We start from the raw sequence: 22,072 nt of genomic DNA, 5'->3' as shown, positions 1-22,072 counted from the left end.
ATGCTAGCGAGTGCAGAAATAAGAGAAATCGGGCAGATGAATGAATGGTTGAGAGTTGTTGCAGGAAGGAGGATTTTAGATTCCTGGATCACTGGGACCGTTTTTGGGGAAGGTGGGACATGTACAAGCGGGATGGTCTGCACCTGAACCAGAATGGGACCAACGTCCTTGCGGTTGGGTTTACCCATGCTGTTGGGAGGAGTTTAAACTAGTTCAGCAGGGGGAGGGACACAGAGCAGTAGCACAATAGGAACGCAGCACATTATAGTAATGGAACCAAGACAGAAGGAGTTCAGCCACGTTGAGTTCCAATGGAGTATGGCGAGGCTGGATGACCTCTACTTTAATGCTAGGAAAGACTGATGAGTTAAGGGCGTGGATTGACTTGCGGAATTGTGATATTGTTGCCATCACAGAGACGTGGTTGAGGGAGGGGCAGGACTGGCAGCTCAACCTTCCGGGGAGAGGACCTTCAGGTGGAACAGGAAAGGGTGCAAAAGAGGTGATGTTGTATTATTCATTAATCAGTCTGTTACTCCAGTAAGGAAGGACAATATCTTGGAATGGTCTTCAAGTTAGGCTTGGTGGGTGGAGTCTAGGAATAAAAAGGGGTCAGTCACATTGCTGGGAGTATATTATAGGTCTCCAAAACATCGGCAGGCAAGAGGAGCAGATATGAAGGCAGCTCGATGGAGAATTCAGGGAGAGGGACTAAGGTTCTTGAATAGTTTGACATTGGATGGGGGGGGGGGGGGGGGGGGGGGGATATTCGAGGTATTGGCTTCTTTAAAAGTGGACAAATCCCCAAGTCTGAATGAGTTGTATCCCAGGCAGCTGTGGAAGGGAAGGAAGAAAATAAAGGGGCTCTGACCCAAATTTTGTAATTCCTCTTTGGCCACAGCAGATGTGCCAGAGGACAGCTCACGTGGTTCCACTTTTCAAGAAGGGGTAGTTAGCATGGCTTTGTCAGAGAGAGGTCATATATAACAAATTTGATTGAATTTTGAGATGATGATTGGGTGTGTAGATGAGGTTTGTGCAGTTAAGATGGTTTCAGCAAAGCTTTTGATAAGGTCCCACATGGGAGATGGATTAAAAAAGAGGTACAAGCACATTGGATCCAAGGTAACTTAGTAAATTGGAACCAAAATTGGTTTAGTGGTAGGTGATAGAAGGTGATGGTAGAAGGCTGTCTGTGTGAATAAAGGCCAGTGTGCAGTGCCGTACCACATGGATCAGTGCTAGATCCCCTTTTGTTCATACTAGTTACTCATGAGGAAGATGGTCACAGGAAGATATAGACAGGTTGGTCAGATGGGCAGATCAGTGGCAGATGGGATTTAACCTTGAAAAGTGCAAGATGATATACTTGAAAGGAATAACAAGACAAGGGAGTACCCAATCAATGGCAGGACACGAGGACATTCAGAGGGATCTTGGGCTGCTCCCCTGAAGGCAGCAGGAAGGCGTACTCACTTGTCTTGATCAGTCATGGCATAGATTATAAGAGCGTGGAGGTTATGTTGGAGCTGTACAAAACTTTAGTTAGGTCACAACTGGAGAACTGTGTGCTGTTCTGATTGCCTCACTATAGGAGTGGGTGCAGAGGGGATTCACCAAGATTTTGTCTAGGATGGAGTATTTGAGCTATGAAGAGAGGCTGCATAGGCTCGGGTTGTTTTCTTTGGAGCAGAGAAGGTAGAGGGGGACCCGATTGAGATATGTGAAATTATGATGGGTATGGACAGGGTGGATAGGAAGCAGCTGTTGCCCTTAGTTGAAGGGTCAATAACGAGGGGGCATAGATTTATGGTGAGGGGTAGGAGGTTTAGATGGGACTGTCACCTAGAGGGTGGTGGGAGTCTGGAATACACTGCCTGGGAGGGTAGTAGAAGCAGAAAACCTCACAGCCTTTAAAAGTGTGTGGATCAGCACTTGAAATGTCATAACATTCAAGGCAATGGACCAAGCGCTGGAGAGTGGGATTAGTGCAGCTTTAGTGTAGTTTTGTCGGTGCAGACTCGATTGCCCAAGGACCTCTTCTATACCATATGACTATGATGCTATAAATGTTGGCATGGTCTCTATTTCAATTACCATATCCAACAGTGCATTCTAATCTCACAAACTTGCTTTAAATGCTACTCCTGCTCTCTGTCCTGAATAAATTGCATTACGGGTATCTGTGCCTCCTCCCCATTCTAGAAAGACCCTCTCCCACACCCGACTCACTGCAAGCTATTACAAAATCTCTTCCCATCCCTTCATAATTTTAAATACCTTTATCAAATCACCCTTCAATATTTTGTGCTAACAAATTGCTATTCTCCCATTCTATTTGTAACCTCATACCATGTAGTATCCTCAGACGCCTGCGCCATTACCTCAACATCTTCTTGCAGATGAGGAGTCCAAAATTGCAGAGTATTTTTTATTTATTCATTCACGGGATGTGGGTGTTACTGGCATGGACATTATTTATTACCATTCACTAATTGTTGAGCGTACGCAAACTGATCTTACTAAAAAATTTAGACAAATTTGCCATTACATTTCTACTTTCATATTCTACACTACAAGGCCCAGTGTTCTGAGAGCATTTTTTTTTAAATCTGTTTCAAATGTTGCATTTTAAATCTAGTTAACCTGAACGCCACTCCACAACTTCCTCTCCTACACCCATCTTTTCACAATATTTTTCTTCAAAACAAAAATTCACAACATCATTTGCTGACACTGAATTTCATCTCACTTCTTTGCTCATCAATATCCCCTGACAACTTTCTTGGGTCTTCTGAATTTATTACACCCATTTTAGTACTGTATTCAAATTTGTATGCAGCAACTCTAATCCTATACCATTATAATAGGTAGCCATGATGTGGAGATGCCGGCGTTGGAATGGGGTGAGCACAGCAAGAAGTCTTACAACACCAGGTTAAAGTCCAACAGGTTTGTTTCGAATCACTAGCTTTCGGAGCACTGCTCCTTCATCAGGTGAATGAGAAAGAAGCAGTGAGGAAGAGCAGTGCTCCGAAAGCTAGTGATTTGAAACAAACCTGTTGGACTTTAACCTGGTGTTGTAAGACTTTTTACTGTGCCATTATAATGGTGACAATAGGTAAATGGAAAAGTATGAAATGGGATTTACCACAACATGGAATTGGGCAAACAGGAAAAGAACAGCAAAATACACAGGCTCTCGTTGATTTCCTGTTGCATCATACCGATATGGTCGAGTTTAGAAGGATTGGGATCAGTCAAGCAGATAAAACAGATCTAATTCAGTTCTTTGAAAAGACTTGCCATTTTTATCAAATTTCTATCATATATTCATGTGTGTATATTCATATCGGTGTCAAAAAAATTGAAATGACAGCATCCCAACAGTGGTGCAGGTGAATGGTCGGATAAGAAGAAAAGCATAATTGCAACATGGAACTCTCACACATTCAAGTTTCCATTATGTCAACAGCGGGATATTGAATGGGAAAAGTTCACTAGAGAAGCATTTCAAAAGGTTTTTCCCACATCTACTCAAGAATATGACCATTGTATGGTCATCCCATTAGTCACTTTGGGGTCATCCCATGGGGCTGGTTTAGCCCAGTGGGCTAGACAGATGGTTCAATTCCCATACCAGCTGAGAATTCTGAATTCTCCCTCTGTGTACCCGAACAAGCACCGGAATGTGGCGACTAGGGGCTTTTCACAATAACTTCATTGCAATGTTAATGTAAGCCTTTTTGCGATAATAAAGATTATTTTTCGCGCTTCAAGAAGGCAGCTCACCACCACCTTATCAAGGTCAATTAGAGACGGGCAATAAAAATCCTTGCCTAGCCAGCAATACCCAAGTCCCATGAAATAAAAGAAAATTGCACTCCTGAAGATATGCTATAGAAGGGGAAAGAATAGAGCCGTCATGGGCGATGTCAAGCCTGAAGGAGAGTCATTCGGACTCAAAACATTAACTCTGTTTCTCTCTCCACAGATGCTCACAGGCATGCTGAGTTTTTCCAGCATTCTCTGTTTTACTTCAGATTTCCAGCATCTACAGTATTTTTCTTTTATTATATGGGTGATGCCAGGATGGTTTGTACAGTATACTGCGATGAGAATAACTCTTCCATTTGCGGAAACTAGATGATTTCAGTTTTGTTTTAAAACAGCCAGTCTTGTTGGGTAATGCAGTGTTGGCAGGTAATGTGATCAGTAGGTGTCCTCTACAACACAAAAAAATAGGGTGATACAGCAGTCTGGGCCATGTTTGAAACTCATTGCAATCAGTAGTTTCATGTCTCACTACTGTAAGGTGGCAGCAATGCAAAAGTTGCAATATGACTACAGCACTAGAGATCTACATCCACACAGAAACTGCACAAGGTTCAGTGGCATTGCTTTAACATTGTTTCTGGATTGGCTAGATTCAGAACATGCAATACGCTTAAGAGTCTCCAAACCGAGGTACTGAGATACTGATGGAGGCAGAATTCCTGTTTGCCATCAGTGTTCGCTCACTCTCTCTGCCAAGTCACACCCTATTTGTAATTATAGAATTATTACAGCAAAGAGGGGGCCATTTGGCCCAGGGCCTTTGCAGCCTATCTGCAACTGTAATTCAGCTAGTCCTTTTCCTTTTTCCACTGGCCTTTTTCCATGGCCCTGCAATTTTTTTCCCCTTCAGATACTTATCCAATTCTTTTTGAAAGCTGCTTACCTATATTCAAACATCTTAAGCACAGGTTAATAAGAACAAAATCTGAAGGATAATTTTCTACCAAGCTACTTCTAGGATACAGACACTGACAACTGCACAACTGACCAGCATATAGAAAAAGATTTTCATCGCTTGTCCAGCTGGAATCAATTAAGGCACTGGGCGACAAATTGGTAGCACTGCAACCTCACAGCGCTGAGGACCCGGGTTCCATCCAGGCCCCAGGTCACTGTCCGTGAGCAGTTTGCACATTCTCTCCGTGGATCTCATCACCACAATCCAAAGATGTGCAAGGTACGTGGATGGCCACGCTAAATTGTTCCAGAAACTCACTCTAATTTTTCTCTTGTAGTTTCTCATTGGTTCTGCTGTTTCTCTGGGAAGGAGAAAACCTAACTATGATAGGAACTCCAGATCTTGCAACTCATTGGTTGGTCCCTGGTGGAGAGGAGTAAGGGTGAATCAACAAAGGCCAGTTTTTCATCAGAAAGTTCAGAGAGGGATAATAAAGGTTTCCACCAGAGTGAACTGGGAAGGCAGAATAGAGGAGAGTTCCAATCTCAACCTGGAGGGAGAATTACGTTTTTTAAAACTTTGAAAGCGTTTTCTTGAATTTCCAGTGTTTCAAATCATATCAGATTTAGTTAACACCAACCCTCGACAATCTGCATTTTCTCCACAAGGGAAAAATCTGCATTTTTAGACAACAAATATTCCTATAATTTTTCAATACAGCTTTTCATGGTCTCCAGTGAATCATTGGAAAGTAATAATTAATCATGAATTGTTGGGTCAGCGCAGCCATTAATGAGTATTATATTAGAGCAGTCCCCAGTTAATTTTCTGTCCATGTGATTCATACACAGAACTTAGGGTAGGTTACAAAACAGGAATGAAAGTAGAGCAGATGCATTGTGATTTAAAGGAATGGAGCTTTGTAAGAGGTTTGTGACTTGGAGGTTGCTGATAAATCTCCAATTTTTATGGGACAGCAATGCAGTTGAAAACAAACTTCCTTGACCTATTGCTTTCTGTGCGTGTGGATGCTAAAGTTTTAAATTGTGGGCATGTTCTACTCTAGATGAGAAAAACAATTCCATAAACATTGATCAACTGACAATGATCAGCGATGGAATACACTCTCTACGAATCCTGCCAGGCCTGCTTCGTAACATCAACATTGCGTTTTTGTTACAAATAGAATACCCCTATTTCTCAAAAAAAACTAGCACACATCATATCTTCATCACGTACAATCTGCCAAAAATAACTCAATTTCACGGATTAATTTTAGCCCCATGCATAATGGCATTTCACTTCTCTCCTCAGTTGCTCTCTTAAGGATATACTGGGATTTCCAATCCTGCTCTGGAGCAGTTTGCACTCATTTTAATTGAGCCATCACTCAAACCACCCTTTGTCCCCAAAAGCCCTCTGCAAATTGTGAATGTACCATGATCCAACTTGTAATGGTTTTCCTCCTCCCTGGTATCAGTCTGAATTGACCCCAGTCTGGTTCCCATTATGTCAAGTCACCCAGTGAGGCACTCGTCTTTGTACAGGTAAATGCAAGCCGTGTGTATAATCAAACACATTTGTTTCCTAAACTATTAGGTTCATAGAGAAAGACATGGAAAAGAGTCATAGATGTTTACAGCATGGAAACAGGCCCTTTGGCCCAGCTTGTCCATGCCGTCCAGTTTCTATCACTAAGCTAGTCCCACTTGCCCGCATTTGGCCCATATCCCTTTATACCCACCATGTCCATGTAACTGTCCAACTGATTTTTAAAAGACAAAATCATACCCGCCTCTACCACTGCATCGGGCAGCCTGTTCCAGATGCTCACCACCCTGTGTGTGAAGACATTTTCCCTCTGGTCTCGTTTGTATCTCTCCCCGCTCACCTTAAACCTATGCTCTCATAGTTCTAGACTCCTTTACCTTTGGGAAAAGATGTTGACTATTTACCTTATCTATGTTCCTCATTATTTTATAGATCTCTATAAGATCACCCCTAAGCCTCCTACGCTCGAGGGGGGAAAGTCCCAGCCTATCCAGGCTCTCCTTATAACTCAAGACCATCAAGTTCTGGTAGCATCCTCGTAAATCTTTTCTGCACTCTTTTCTAGTTTAACAATATCCTTCCTATGATAGGATGACCAGAACTGAACACAGTATTCCCATGGGTGGTCTTATCAATGCCTTGTTCAATTTCAACAAGACGTTCCAACTCCTTTATTCAATTCTTCGGACAAATAAAACCTAGCATGCTAAATGCTTTCTTCACCACCCTGTCCATCTGCAACTCCACCTTCAAGGAGCTATGAACCCTGTACTCCTAGATCTTTTTGTTCTGTAACTCTCTCCAACTATCACTAAGCTAGTCCCACTTTCCCGCAATTGGCCACATCCCTTTAGACCAGGGGTGGGCAAACTACGGCCCGCGGGCCGCGTGCGGCCCGCCAAAGGTATTTCTGCGGCCCACCAAGTCATTAAAAAAAAAAAAAAATTTTGTAAATAAAATTTTTTTTTAAGGTTAATGGAGGGGGCTGTTGGGTTACTTACTGGAATAGGGTGGATACGTTGACTTGAGTAGGGTGATCATTGCTCGGCACAACGTCGAGGGCCAAAGGGCCTGTTCTGTGCTGTACTGTTCTATGTTCTATATGAGGCGCCCAGAATCATAACCGGGTGAAGTAATTATTTTACTTAATATACTATGTGGCCCTTTGTGAATTGTGAATTTCTGAATGTGGCCCTTGCACGGAAAAGTTTGCCCACCCCTGCTTTAGACGCACCATGTCCATGTAACTGTCCAACTGCTTTTTAAAAGACAAAATCATACCCGCCTGATCCAGCAGAGGGCAGCAGAGCGGAGCCGCTGATTGGCTGTGGCGGGGAAAATTTACATCAGTGCATTGCGGTCACTGTATCCAGAAAGTGTACCTGAGCAAGACATCCTCGGTGTTCAAGTGAAGGCAAGCATCCAGCAGAGGGCAGCAGAGCGGAGCCGCTGATTGGCTGTTGCGGGGAAAATTTGCATCAGTGCATTGAGGTCACTGTATCCAGAAGGTGGTTTGTGGAGGAGCTGTCTAGAGGGGATGGCAGGGAAGGCCGTGCAATGTTCCTCCTGCAGAATGTTTGAGGTGAGGGACGCCGTCAGTGTCTCTGCTGATTTCACCTGTGGGAAGTGCACCCATCTCCAGCTCCTCAGAAACCGCGTTAGGGAACTGGAGCTGAATGAACTTTGGATCATTCAGGAGGCAGAGGTGGTCATAGATAGTAGCTTCAGGGATGTAGTTACTCCGAAGAATCAAGATAGATGTGAGAGGGGCTGGGAGGAAGCAGTCAGTGCAGGGATCCTCTGTAGTTGTCCCCTCATTAACAAGTATACCGCTTTGGATACTGTGGAGGGGGACGACCTACCAGGGGTAAGCCACGGTGAACAGATCTCCAGTACTGAGTCCGTCCCTGTGGCTCAGAAGGGAAGGAGGGAGAGCGTGTCCTTGATAGGCATGTCCCTGTCAGGCTGGGAGGAAACGGCTGTTTGAGGGAACCATGGTTCATGTCAAGAGGAAAAAGGAAGCATACGAAAGGATGAGAAAACAAGGTTCAGTTGGATCACTTGAGGGTTACAAGGTAGCAAGGAATGAGCTAAAAAAAAGGGCTTAGGAGAGCTAGGAGGGGGCATGAGAAATCCTTGGCGGATCGGATCAAGGAAAACCCCAAGGCTTTTTACTCTTATGTGAGAAATAAAAGAATGACCAGGGTGAGGTTAGGGCCGGTGAAGGACAGTAGTGGGAACTTGTGCATGGAGTCAGAAGAAATAGGAGGCGCTAAATGAATACTTTTCTTCGGTGTTCACCAAGGAGAGGGGCCATGTTTTTGAGGATATGTGTGTGATACAGGCGGGTAGGCTGGAGGAGATAGATGTTCTGAGGAAAGATGTATTAGCAATTTTGAAAAACCTTAGGGTCGACAAGTCCCCTGGGCCAGATGGGATATATCCAAGGATTCTTTGGGAGGCAAGGGATGAGATTGCAGAGCCTTTGGCTTTGATCTTTGGGTCCTCACTGTCCACAGGGATAGAGCCAGAAGACTGGAGAGTGGCAAATGTTGTTCCTCTGTTCAAGAAAGGAAATAGGAATGACCCTGGTAATTATAGGCCAGTTAGTCTTACTTCGGTGGTCGGTAAGTTAATGGAAAAGGTCCTGAAGGTAGGATTTATGACCATTTGGAAAGATGCAGCTTTGGATGTGGATTACAGGGTCAACAGCAGGGTTCTGAGGAATGTGGAGGAACACAGAGATCTTGGGGTTCATGCCCACAGATCTCTGAAGGTTGCTACTCAAGTGGATAGCGTCATGAAGGTCTATGGTGTGTTAGTGTTGATTAACAGGGGGCTTGAGTTTAAGATCACAGGGTTATGCTGCAACTGTACATGACCCTGGTGAGACCACATTTGGAGTATCGTGTGCAGTTCTGGTCACCTCACTATAGGAAGGATGTGGAAGCATTGGAACGGGTGCAAAGGCGATTTACCAGGATGCTGCCTGGTTTGCAGGATAGGTCTCATGAGGAAAGGTTGAGGGAGCTAGGGCTTTTCTCTTTGGAGCGGAGGAGGATGAGAGGCGACTTAATAGAGGTTTATAAGATGATGAGGGGGATAGATAGAGTGGACATTCAGAGACTATTTCCTCGGGTGGATGTAGCTGTTACAAGAGAGCATACTATAAGGTTCAGGGTGGGAGATATAGGAGGGATGTCCGAGGTAGGTTCTTTACTCAGAGAGTGGTTAGGGTGTGGAATGGACTGCCTGCTGTGATAGTGGAGTTGGACACTTTAGGAACTTTCAAGCGGTCATTGGATAGGCACATGGAGCACACCAGAACAACAGGTTCTATGTTCTATTAACTCCCTACCATTAACTGAGTAGGTCCTTCCCTGATTTGATCTACCAAAATGCATCACCTCACATTTATCCAAATTAAATTCCATCTGTCATTCATCGGCTCACTGGCCCAAATGGTCATGATCCTGTTGCAATCTTATATAACCACCTTCACTATCCATTATGCCACCAATCTTGGTGTCATCTGCAAACCTACTAATCACGGCAGCACAAGTGAATAGCACTGTGGCTTCACAGCGCCAGGGTCCCAGGTTCGATTCCCCCCGGGTCACTGTCTGTGCAGTCTGCACGTTCTCCCCATGTCTGCGTGGATTTGCTCCAGGTGCTCCGGTTTCCTCCCAGTCCAAAGACGTGCAGGTTAGGTGGATTGGCCATGATAAATTGCCCTTAGCGACCAAAAAAAAAGTTAGGAGGGGTTATTGGGTTACGGGGATCGGGTGGAAGTGAGGGCTTAAGTGGGTCGGTGCAGACTCAATGGGCTGAATGGCTTCCTTCTGCACTGTATGTTCTATGCCTCCCACATTCTCATCCAAATCATTGATATATATAACAATTAACAGTGGGCCCAGCACCGATCCCCGAGGCACAATAAAGTCCACGTAGACAAAGCCGACCAGACTGCCCTCATCTACCTTCTTGATTACCCTTTCAAAAAACTCAATCAAATTCGTGAGGCATGACTTTCCCCTTACAAAGCCATACTGACTTTCCCTAATTAGCCCTTGCCTGTCTAAATGCCTGTAGATCCTGCCCCTCAGAATAGCTTCCAACAACTTACCACTACAGAAGTAAGGCTCACCGGTCTGTAGTTCCCAGGCTTATCCCTGCAGCCCTTCTTGGGCACAAGAGATAAAATTATTCCTCTCTGCCTCTAGCTAAACCTATCGACCTGCCAAGGATTCAAACACAGCAACTCAGAAACAGTTCTAACTGCAAGTTCCATTTCGCATCATGACCTTGTGATTCCTTTTGGTCCTATGATTCATTGTAAAAATGTAAATGGTGGCTTTGTTGTTAAACTCACTCATTTTTACTCTTGATTAGGCTATGGGTGTCGCTGGCAAGAGCAGCATTCATTATGCATCCTTAATTATACTTGAACGGAGTAACTGCAAGGCCATTTCAGAGTCAACCACATTGCTGTGGTTATGGGGTCACATGTAGGCCAGAGCAGGTACACAAAGAATTCCTTTCCTAAAGGACATGAGTGAACCAATTGGGTTTTTATGACAATCAGCGATAGTTTCACTGCACCATTACTGAGACTAGCTTCTAATTACTTAATTGAATTTAAATTCCACTAGCTGCTGAGGTGGGATTTGAGCCCATGTCCCGAGGATATTAGCCTGGGTCTATGGATTACTATTCCAGTGACATTAACCATTGACATTCCAGTGCCACCATCTCCACTTTCTCACCAAGTAGTTGTCCTTTTTTCCCCTCTTGCTGTGAAATTAATTCCAAAACGAGTTGGGCAGCACAGTAGCACAAGTGGATAGCACTGTGGCTTCACACCTCCAGGTTCGATTCCCCTCTGGGTCACTCTGTGTGGAGTCCACACATTCACCCAGTGTCTGCATGGGTTTCCTCTGGGTGCTCCGGTTTCCTCCCAAAGTCCAAAGACGTGCCGGTTCGGTGGATTGGCCATGATAAATTGCCCTTAGTGACAAAAAAGGTTAGATGGAGTTATTGGGTTTCGGGGATAAGGTGGAAGTAAGGGCTTAAGTGGGTTGATGCAGACTCGGTGGGCCGAATCTGCATCTTCTGCACTGTATGTTCTATGAAATAAAGAAACTAATGAAGTCACAATATGAAATTTATCACAGATACCAAAGTTGATCAGCTAGTATTTGTGATACGTGATTACTCATGCTTCTTTATCTCTCAGTAATAATGCTGAGGATGACTTGAATGTAAATGACCATTCAGAGCTGGGTCAGGAGGTCTTGTGATGTAGTGGTTGCGTTCCTACTGGAGTCAGAAGCTCCGAATTTAAATCCAACACCACAAGTTGTTTGCCACGCAAGGAGGTGGTCATAACAAGGTTCAGTAAGAAGTCTTACAACACCAGGTTAAAGTCCAACAGGTTTGTTTCAAATCACTAGCTTTCGGAGCACTGCTCCTTGACCTGAGGAAGGAGCAGTGCTCCGAACGCTAGTGATTTGAAACAAACCTGTTGGACTTTAACCTAGTGTTTTAAGACTTCTTATTGTGCTCACCCCAGTCCAACACCGGCATCTTCACATCATAATAGGGCAGCACGGTGGCCTAGTGGTTAGCACAACCGCCTCACGGCGCTGAGGTCCCAGGTTCGATCCCGGCCCTGGGTCACTGTCCGTGTGGAGTTTGCACATTCTCCCCGTGTCTGCGTGGGTTTCGCCCCCACAACCCAAAAATGTGCAGAGTAGATGGATTGGCCATGCTAAATTGCCCCTTAATTGGAAAAAATAATTGGGTAATCTAAATTTATTGAAAAAAAAAATCTTCACATCATAACAGGGTTCAACAGGCTGATAATCAGCTTGTGAATCCTTCCACCACTTCTCCACTATTCCCAAAGGGGGAAGAAAAGTATGCGGAGATACGATTATAGAATGTTATTATTATGCATCTTCTTATTTAAATCTACTGCTGATGTCATCAGCAACTGCTGTGGCAGCATTAGTTGTTGCCACCCATGTATATTCGGATTTAACTGCCATTAGTTCTAATTCTATTCTGGTACTGTTATTTCAATGTTTAACTAGCTGCTCCCATTTGAGTCCATGCTGTATTTTGAACTTCATTGTTTTTACATTTTTTTTAAATATTTTTATTCAGAAAAGAATTTCAATCACATACAGAATAGTCTTGCAAATTTATACAACTTTTATAAAAATATCCCAACATAGCGCCACCTAACCCAGAACCTCCCCACTCCAGCCTCCCCCACCCACCCATCCAAACCCCTCCCTCCCACTTACTCACCCCCTTTATTTGTTGACAACAACCAGCTTCTTAAAGGTGGTAATGAATGGCATCCACTTCAAGTGGAGCCTTTTCTCCAATCTACTAATGGCGTACTTAATTTTGTTCCAAATGCAGGAATTCCGACCAAAACCCCAAACACGCCTCCGGGCTATTAAAGAGGCGAAGGCCACAACATCAGTCTTCCTCCCATCCTGCAGCCCCGGCAAGTCTGACACTCCAAACATCACCACCATTAGGCACGGCTCAACCATAACACCCAAAATCTCCAACATTGTTTCAAAGGAAACCCAGAACTTAACCAGTTTAAGGCAAGACCAAACTATGTGCAAGTGGTTAATCGGTTCCCTTGAACGCTCGCATCAATCCTCTACCATTGGGAAGAATCCATTCATACGTGCACTGATCACTTTAAACCCTATTAAACTTCACCTCGTACACGAGGTGTAGTTAACTCTATGCAGAGCCTTGCTCCACCCCCCACCACTCCAAACCAAATCTAATTCTTCCTCCCACTTCCCCTTTACCTCCTCTAACAAAGCCTTCTCCATTGCCATCATCTGCCGATATATGTCTGATATCTTCCCTTCCCCTATCTCATCAAGAGACAACACCTCATCTATTAAGTGAAGGTGCCGGCAACCCAGGAAACAAAGAGAGCTCCTTATAAAATTTCACACCTGCAAATAACTAAACTCATTCCTTCTCGGGAGTAAAAACTTCTCCACTAGCTCCTCCAGCTCAGAAAACCTCAAGGAACAAATTCCTAAATCTCTCAAACCCCTCCCTCTTCCAGATCTTTATACTTGAGAGTCAACCCAGCTGGTACAAACCTATGGTTTCCACAGATCGTCATCAGTAACGACATTAAAGTGCTGTCTGAATTGGTTCCATATTCTCAGTGAGGCTATCACCACTGGCTTGGAGAACCTAGCTGAAGAGAACAAAGAGGGGCAGTAACAAGTGTCCTCGAGCTCTAACCTGTACAAGAAGCTTCCTGCAACCGCCTGATTGGGGGCCTCTGCCACTTCCCCCACGACCATGATCAGCCATATCCCATACGCAAGGAAATCCAACAGGGCCCCACTTAACATCGGCTCCAGGCTCACCCAAGATAGACACCACTACGCCCCTCAAACCAGTACATCAACAACGAAACCTTGATCACCAGCAATCTACCCCCAACTCCTCCCCCTGCCTGCCCTAGCCCCCCCCCCCCCAACCCGAGCACCAAACAAACACCCCACCGAACAACCCCCAAAATCCAAACAAAGAAAACCCAACCCCGCCCTCAAGCTCTTTACCTCAATGAAGAGAAAAACTAAACAAACCCCCACCCCTTCCAGGTTGTCAGCTTCGGATTTCAATATCTTCTGCCCCTTCCACCAACATCGCCACCTCTGCATCCAAGGAAGCGATCCAATCACTATGGTCCGTGACTGTCATCTTCTGAATTATTCAGCAGTGCGCCTCCAGTCAATGTTCAACCTGGTCCAAAATTACATGAACGGGTCCCATATCACCTTCACCTGGTCATCGGGGACTGTTTGTCTTAGAAATTCCACCAGTCGTCCACTGAGGAATCAACAACAACACACGGGCCTCCGCCATTTTCTTCCTTTTGCAACATGAGGGCCTTCCTGCAACATGAGGGCCTTCCAAGTCAGACGAGGGCCCCTTATTTGACTGGTTCCTCATATTATAAACTCCAGACATCACAGGCCAAAGGAGGAACCAAAACTTTCAAACTACATTACTTTTCTTACCAAACAGCACCCATTAAACGGGCAAAAAGGGCCAAACAGAATCTCCAAGCAGGGGCCACCTTATGTGCGACCGTTTATCTCATGGCCGCCACCAGAAGTCATTAATTTTACATATTAAGATTAATTTTAACTTTAAGATGAATGCGTTTTGACTGCCTTTTTGTGGTTTGCACTGTAGGAATTCTACAATTGAAATGGGGTGAGATAAAACACACAAAAGTGATAGAGGACGTCAGTCAGAAATATCCTGCGGTTTTCAAAGACGAACTGGGTACATTGAAGGGCACAATTAAATTGTTCGTAGATCCTCAGGCTACTCATTTTTAAAAACTGAAAACAGTGCCCGACACCATGAAAGGCTAAGTGGGGGAGGGGTTGGAGCAGCTGGAAAGGCTAGGAATTATTGAGCGCATGCAGTTTTCATGTCGGGCAGTTTCAATTATTCCCGTCTTAAAAACGGTGGTATTGTGCACATGTAGGGATTACAAACTTACCATTGATCAGGTTTCCAAGTTGGATGCTTACCCATTGCCGAGGGTAGAAGATCTGTTTTCAACCCTTGCAGGAAGCAAGACGTTTTCAAAACTGGACATGAGCCAGGCCTATCAACAACTGTTGTTAAAGCAGTACGTGACCATCAACACGCATAAAGGGTTGTTCAAGTATAATCATTTGGTGTTTGGCTTATCCTCCAGTCCGGCGATCTTCCAAAGGACAATGGACAATCTGTCATGAGGCATTCCTCATGTTGCAATCTGCTTAGGTGACATTTTAATTTCGGGTAAGACTGAGGAGGAACACCTCAGCAACCTGGATCGAGTTTTTAAAAGATTTTCAGAGGAGGGACTGTCTGAAGCAGAGCAAGTGCATTTTTCAGGCTCCGAGCATGGAGTACCTAGGCCACAGAATCACTGCATAAGGTTGATCTCCTGTGGAAGGGACAGTTTTGAGTGATTAAGAAAGCTCTGGAGCCCAGATATGTAGCCAAACTTGTGTCATTCTGAACTATTGTGGAAAGTTTTTGCCACACCCGTCTACAGTGTTGGCTCCACTGTACCTATTTCTATACAAATAAATAAAATGGAAGTGAGAGTCTGCACAGAAGGCAGCTTTCAAAGATGTGAAAGTGCTGCTACAATAAAAAAATCTGCTAGTCCATTCTGAGCCAGACAGGGAACTTATTTTGTCATGCGATGCCTCGCCCTATGGTGTGGTGGCAGTACTTTCTCAGAGGACGGATCCGAAAAAGCCACTGGTTTACATAGAATCATAGAAGTTACAGTGCAAAAGAGGCCCATCGAGTCTGCACCGGCCTAGAAAGAGCACCCTACTCAAGCCTACACCTCCACCCTCCCCGTAACCCAGTAACCCCACCTAACCGTTTTGAACACTAAATGCAATTTAGCACAGTCAACCCACCTAACCTGCACATCTTTGGACTGTGGGAGACCAGTGCACCCAGAGGAAACAAACGCAGACACAGGGAGAACGTGCAGAAGTGACTCAAGCCGGAAATCGAACCTGGGACCCTGGAGCTTTGAAGCAATTGTGCTAACGACTATGCTACCGTGCTGCTATGGTTTTGCATCTGGAACGCTGACAAAGGTTGAAAAGGGGTATTCACAGTTGGATGAAGAGGACCTAACTATTGTTTTGTGGCAAAAAGATTTAATCAGTACCTCTTATGGTCGTTCATTCACCATATGTACCAACCACAAACCACTTATGAGCCTTTTCAGCAAGCCAAAATGTATTCCACCCATGGACTCAGCAAGAATACAGCTGGGCACTTACAGTGTCAGCATATCAGTACAGCATCGTGTACAGGGCAGGGAAGTGCAATGCTAACTCGTAAGGGTTAAGATGCCTCCCTGTAACAGGTTTGCCAACTCAGGTATTGTGTCCTCAGAGACTTGCCCAACCTCTAGTCAGTGCAAAACAAATTAAAGTGGACAGAGACCCTATTCTTTCACAAGTTAAAAGATTAATGTTGCAAGGATGGCCATCTTTCAAAGAAGATGATGGTTTGAAGCCTTATGTGAGACGCAAAGACAAGTTAAGTGTGCGGGCTGGTTTCATACTGTGGGGATCAAGAGTCCCACCCATGAGGCTCACCCAGATGCCTCTCAAAATGAAGTTTAGGCAGGTTGTATGTTGGTGGCCCAAAATGGATTCTTTGTTGGAGAACAAACTGAAATCCTGTTCTGCATGTCTATCTAATCAGAAGATGGCACCACTAGCACCACTGTACCCTTGGAGTGGCCAGATCGTCCTTTGTCGAGAATTCATCTGTATTTTGCAGGTCCTTTCATGGGTCACATGTTTTCGTTTAAGATACTTGGATATCCACTTGGTCTGTAGCCCAGGAGACATGGCATTTCAAGAGCTTGGAAGTGGGACTAGCGCAATAGATATTTTTGATGGGCATAGACATAATGGCCTCCTAATGTGCCATTAATTTTCTAAGGCGGCTTCTAAGAAAGACCCAAGAGTCGAGTGTTATTTTCTGTCACACCAAAGTTACACTGGCATTTCTTCAAAGGATCTCATTATGTTGCACATGTTTAATAATGTGCTTCATACGTCAGTAGAAAGGTTAAATCTGTTTTTTGTTGTACATTTCCAGTATTTGCAGGCTTGTTTTTTTATGAGCAAGAGCTGCAGAACAGCATCCTGCCATTTGATAAATCTTCACACCAAACGGCACAACTGAAAACATGGATGGAGCTCAAAAACAGATCTCAGGTCACATGCTTCGCAGTTTCCACCATCCCTCAAATTTGATTGGCAAATTCATATTTCACCAAGACGTGCTCCACCCAAATGCTTTGGCAAAGCTTCCCTAACACACCCAGTAAAAAGTTCAAATTGTACTTCATGTTGCAATAGAGTGCTGTCCTCCTTACAACAGAACCAACCACAGGGCTGATTTCAACAAAAAGGTAGGGAGGGGATTAAGACTCAAGTTCAATTTGGTGAATCCATTTTAAACCCCATCACAACACAAATTGAAATAGACTGTGTCTACCATATTTTTGTTGTTACCAACAAGAGAAACAGGTCATATTAAAAATGATTTTGACAATCAAAGTCACACCATGGACGAAAAATATTGGCAAATGTTCTCTGCACTACGTGTGTTTCCTTTTAGAGAATCAGCTTCCAACGACTTTGCAATCATGGGACTTTACCAACAGTGTAAAATGCAATATCCAAAATTTCAACTTGAAAACATGATAGAGAGGCAAGTAAAATGGAAGAAGTCAAACATTTCAAGCGAGTTTCTTTCAACTTACTGCGCGGGGGGGCGGGGGCTCATGGAGAGGAGATCTTAAAACGTTTGAGAGCTGAACACGTTAAGGTGCATTTCCAGCATTTCTCCCACCCGCTTTTGAACATGAGCTCGTGTCACGCCGGGGAAGGGAAGCTGGTATTTGCCAGCTGCAATCAGTTACACCACGCCGCTTTCCCCCTGGCTGCCCTCCAGCCAGATTCCTGACGTCTCCCTGCTGACTGACTGGTTGGCTGGCTGCAGTTCTCAAAACACTTTTGGGCGTGCGCTTCTTTGGGTCTCCTCACCAATTTGGGGAAATTATCCATGATTGACAACCGGGTAATCGAATCACTGCGCTCCAACTATGCACTGTTCCAGCATTCTATTCGGAACTTCCGCTTAGCGTGGGGAGTAACAAAAAGGTACTTGACGTCCCAGATTATTCCTCCCGAGTGCAGAGCGAAACGGGAATTCATTTGAAATCATAGCCACGTGAACGTCTGATAATTCATCTCAATTATAAATTTGCACCGAGGTCCGGAGGGGGGAGAAGAGCAAGGAGGTGGCGGAATAGTTTAACCATATCGGTGTCGGTCAAACAGCACCATTTCTGACGGCCAGGAGGGACACGATTTCTCCGGTCAAGTGAACGGAGCTAGTCTAATTACTCTGTCGGTGTTCCACAGCAAGGTTTTAAATGTTGGGACGTCCGTTTCAGCGTTATAAAATGACACTTTGCAAAAATCCTGCACTTTGTAACGGCCTGCAGGTTATTTCAATAAGCCCGTTAGAATTCCGGACAATATTAAGTAACAGGCTTGTCATCTGCTTTTAAACCGTAACGTTTTTACATTTATTTTGCTGGATTCTCAGCTCATTCAGAAAATACCTCTCCAGTCACCTGAAGAAGGAGCTGCGCTCCGAAAGCTCGTGTTTGAAACAAACCTGTTGGACTTTAACCTGGTGTTGTAAGACTTCTTACTGCATTCAGAAAAGGACATTGATTGTTGTCGCCCTTCGGGCATTCCATTTTTAACTGGCGCATTTGGAAAGGGGAAACTTAATTTAATACACGAAACATTCATGTCTAATTGAAAGCACCAAGAATCAAGAGAGGGTTCCAATGCTGCTCCGAAACAACAACTGAAAATGCTAAAACACCAAGTAGGCAGCGTCTGAAAGGGGACTTTTTGACATTGTCAGCCCCGTCTTCCCACCCTCGGCAACAAAACTTTCAGTCACCTTGTTCCCACAATCTGAAACATCAATTTCCCTGAAGACCAGCCCTTGTACAATGCTGTAAGCTACCGCCCCCATCCCTTTCCTATTTCTTGTGAGGGGCGTGTCCATTAAAAGGCGCTGCATAAAACTGTTGCATTTCTTTTTTTTAAGTGTTAGTTGAATGCGACATTTGGAAGATCTGAAATCCATTCGCTCTTGCTGTGCATTAAAGCTGAAAAAAACCTTGCCGATTTGTTCCAAGATGTATAATCGGCAGCTTAATTCTGCAAAGTCGCTGACAGAGTTTACGACAGTGAATGTCTCCAGAACAAAATGAGCACCACGTAAATTATATTATTTACTTAAGCGGTTTAGTGGTAATTTTCAAGCATCTTGCGAAGATAGATTTTTTTAAACAACCTTACAGAACATTAGACATGCAAATTCTAATAGAATTGTTATTTTAATTGTTGAAATCCAGTTAAACGGCCAATGAGGAAATACCACACCTCAAATGAAGACAGGCGGAAACTTTACATTAGTATCTAACGCCACCCTCAAATAGGATATCTTGGTACAAAATGTTCTTAAAAGATTACACTAAAACTTCCCCGTCTTATTTCAATGATTTGGTGAAATAATAATGAACGTTCATTGTAACTCAATAACCACAAATCGACATTTCCATAGATGAAAATCATCAGCCTTCCTAGCATTTTTACCTAATGTGAAATTGCAACACTTTTTTAAAAACCATGCCATGAGCACTGAACGAGTGAAAGACTATCTCTTCCCTGTTTAGTTGCTAATGGTGAGACGGTTTGTTTCTTGGACGACTGGTTTCCATTACAGACTGCAGGGGTATCACGAGGATTTCAGTAAGATATCACAGTTGATGTGGGAAATATTTATACTATGTCCCCCATAAAATGTGACGGTGTCCAACTATACCATAATAGATAAAAACAGAAAAAGCTGGCAAATACTCAGGAATTCAGACACCGTAAATGAAAGGAGAATCAGACTGGACGCCTCAGGCTGATGAGCTGAGAAAGTCAGTGCGCTTATGATGGATACTGGTCAATAACCTAGCCTAGATATAGAGAGGTTGAGTCATAGATAGGCCTATATGAAGGGTGGAAATTGGAGACAAAGTTCACATTTCTGGGGAGAGGTTATCAACCAGTATTCATTACAAGCCTACTGACCTTCAAAGCCACCTTAAATGCACGCTCTCCCACCCTGCTTCCTATAAAGTCTATACCATTCACCCAAAGTCACCAACACTTCTGTTCTAATGATGCCACCTTCCATCAGTGTTTCCTTTCCCCTCAACTGAGGAATCTCCTCCACCTTTACTGACAGAATCCTTAACTATCAATTCATTTCTTTCACTTCAGCCCATACCTCTACTTCTCCCACAAGGATAGGATCCCCCTTGTGCTCGGTCCCTACATGCAATAGATTATCCACATCCTCCCCTCCTCTCTTTTTGCAATCCAAAGGGGCCATTCCCTCCATGTCATCCTGGACCACTCATCACCCCCACACCCTCTCTCCACAATGTCTTCCTATACAAGCCTAGGGGATATATCAACTGCCCTTAATCTACTACCTTTCAAGGCCTCAACACTCCTTTCCAGCTTAAAAAACTATTTTGTTTCTCACGACGGTGAGGACCCGGGTTCTATCCCGGCCTCGGGTCACTGTCCGTGTGGAGTTTGCACATTCTCATGTCTGCGTGGTCTCACCCCCACACCCCAAAGATATGCAGGGTAGGTGGATTGGCCACATTAATTGGGAAAAAAAACAGAATTGGGTACTCAATTTTTTTTTAAAACTATCTACTTGGAACTTACGATTTAGTATACAGTATTCACTGCTCACAGTGCACTCTCCTCTATATTAGAGACTAAAATTAAATTGTTAACTACTTTGCAGAGAATAATATGATGGGCTAGGGTTTAGAGCACACCAAAGTATATCATGGAGTTCACCTGACCCACAACTTTTAATAGATTTTGGTTATGGGAGCACAAGGGCCCACTTTACAGGTGTGATGCAACAGAGATCTAAAGTATTTTTAAACAAAAACAATGTTTATTCTGTGAATCCAGTTAACATTTTATAAACACACAGTAAACATCTTATCAACTACCGATACTGATAATCCCCACAGATACAATACTCTATAGGTAACCCTTAATAATTTTCCTAGCAACATCCACAAGTCAAATACCCTTTTTAACAAAGATAGCAGGTTTGAATTATCTACAGAAACCGGTATCACTTTTAAATTATCAAGTGAGCTGAAGACATTCTTTATTGCAGAGAGGGATCAATACACCTTCTTGCTTGAATGCAGCTCCCCAACTACCTAAAATGAAAGTTAAACACAAAGAAGCTTCCAGCTCAAAACAAAAGTAAAAGACAATCACATTCCAGTTCCACCCACAAATGACATCACTTGATAAAACACACTTTTCTTAAGGTGACTCTCACAAGGCAATAATAATCTTTATTAGTGTCACAAGTAGGCTTACATTAACACTGCAATGAAGTTACTGTGAAAATCCCCTAGTCGCCACATCCGGCACCTGTTCAGGTACACTGAGGGAGAATTTAGAATGTCCAATTTACCAAACAAGCACGGAACTAGTGGGAGGAAATCGGAGCACCCGGAGGAAACCTACGCAGACACAGGGAGAACGTGCAGACTCCGCACAGTGACCCAAGCGGGAATCAAGCCCGGCACCCTGGCGCTGTGAAGCAACAGTGCTAACTACTATGCTACCAACCTTTATTCAGTATGTAAGCATAATCTCAACCTTCAAGTCATCTATTATTTTGATTCTTTACCCATGTCTGCCCTGGCCTCAGCCTCCTACTCTGTTCCAAAGAAGTTCAAAGTAAGCTCAAGAAACAACATATGTTTGATTAGGTTTCCAGAGATTATAACCACTGCTCCCATTTTGTCAGACATCAGCAATTGGTGAAGATTCTGCAATTACCACATACACCTCCTCTACACCCATTTGTTTCTTTGCTTGTCCCATTCCTACCTCTACAATCATTTGGTTTTGGAAAAGTTTTTATGGATAGTCATTCCAAATTTTGTTGGAGGCACAATTTTTCAAGAGTGATATAACTAGTAGGCACATTTTTCAGCATTTTCAAGTGATGAATTATGGAAAATTACCCAACATTAAA

General features: G+C 43.9%; 1 protein-coding gene across 11 annotated transcripts in view; it reads right to left on the bottom strand.

Moving 5' to 3' along the window:
- Positions 1 to 22,072, bottom strand: part of kmt2ca (lysine (K)-specific methyltransferase 2Ca) — a 537,383-nt gene that overhangs the window by 482,542 nt on the left and 32,769 nt on the right. For 7 of the 11 annotated variants that reach the window (XM_038798416.1, XM_038798419.1, XM_038798423.1 and 4 more), the window contains exon 1: positions 17,664 to 17,898. The exons of 1 other annotated variant lie outside the window; for it this stretch is intronic. In XM_038798416.1, coding sequence (XP_038654344.1) covers positions 17,664 to 17,686 — 23 coding nt within the window. In that variant the 5' untranslated portion in view covers positions 17,687 to 17,898. Of the gene's footprint in view, positions 1 to 17,663; positions 18,011 to 22,072 lie in introns of those variants that run through there. 3 more of the 11 variants (XM_038798417.1, XM_038798427.1, XM_038798425.1) reach the window with 2 other exon arrangements.

The sequence above is a fragment of the Scyliorhinus canicula genome, chromosome 5 (genome assembly GCF_902713615.1).
Source record: "Scyliorhinus canicula chromosome 5, sScyCan1.1, whole genome shotgun sequence".
In the NCBI taxonomy this organism is placed as follows: Eukaryota; Metazoa; Chordata; class Chondrichthyes; order Carcharhiniformes; family Scyliorhinidae; genus Scyliorhinus; species Scyliorhinus canicula.
This window is presented reverse-complemented; position numbering and strand designations above follow the sequence as displayed.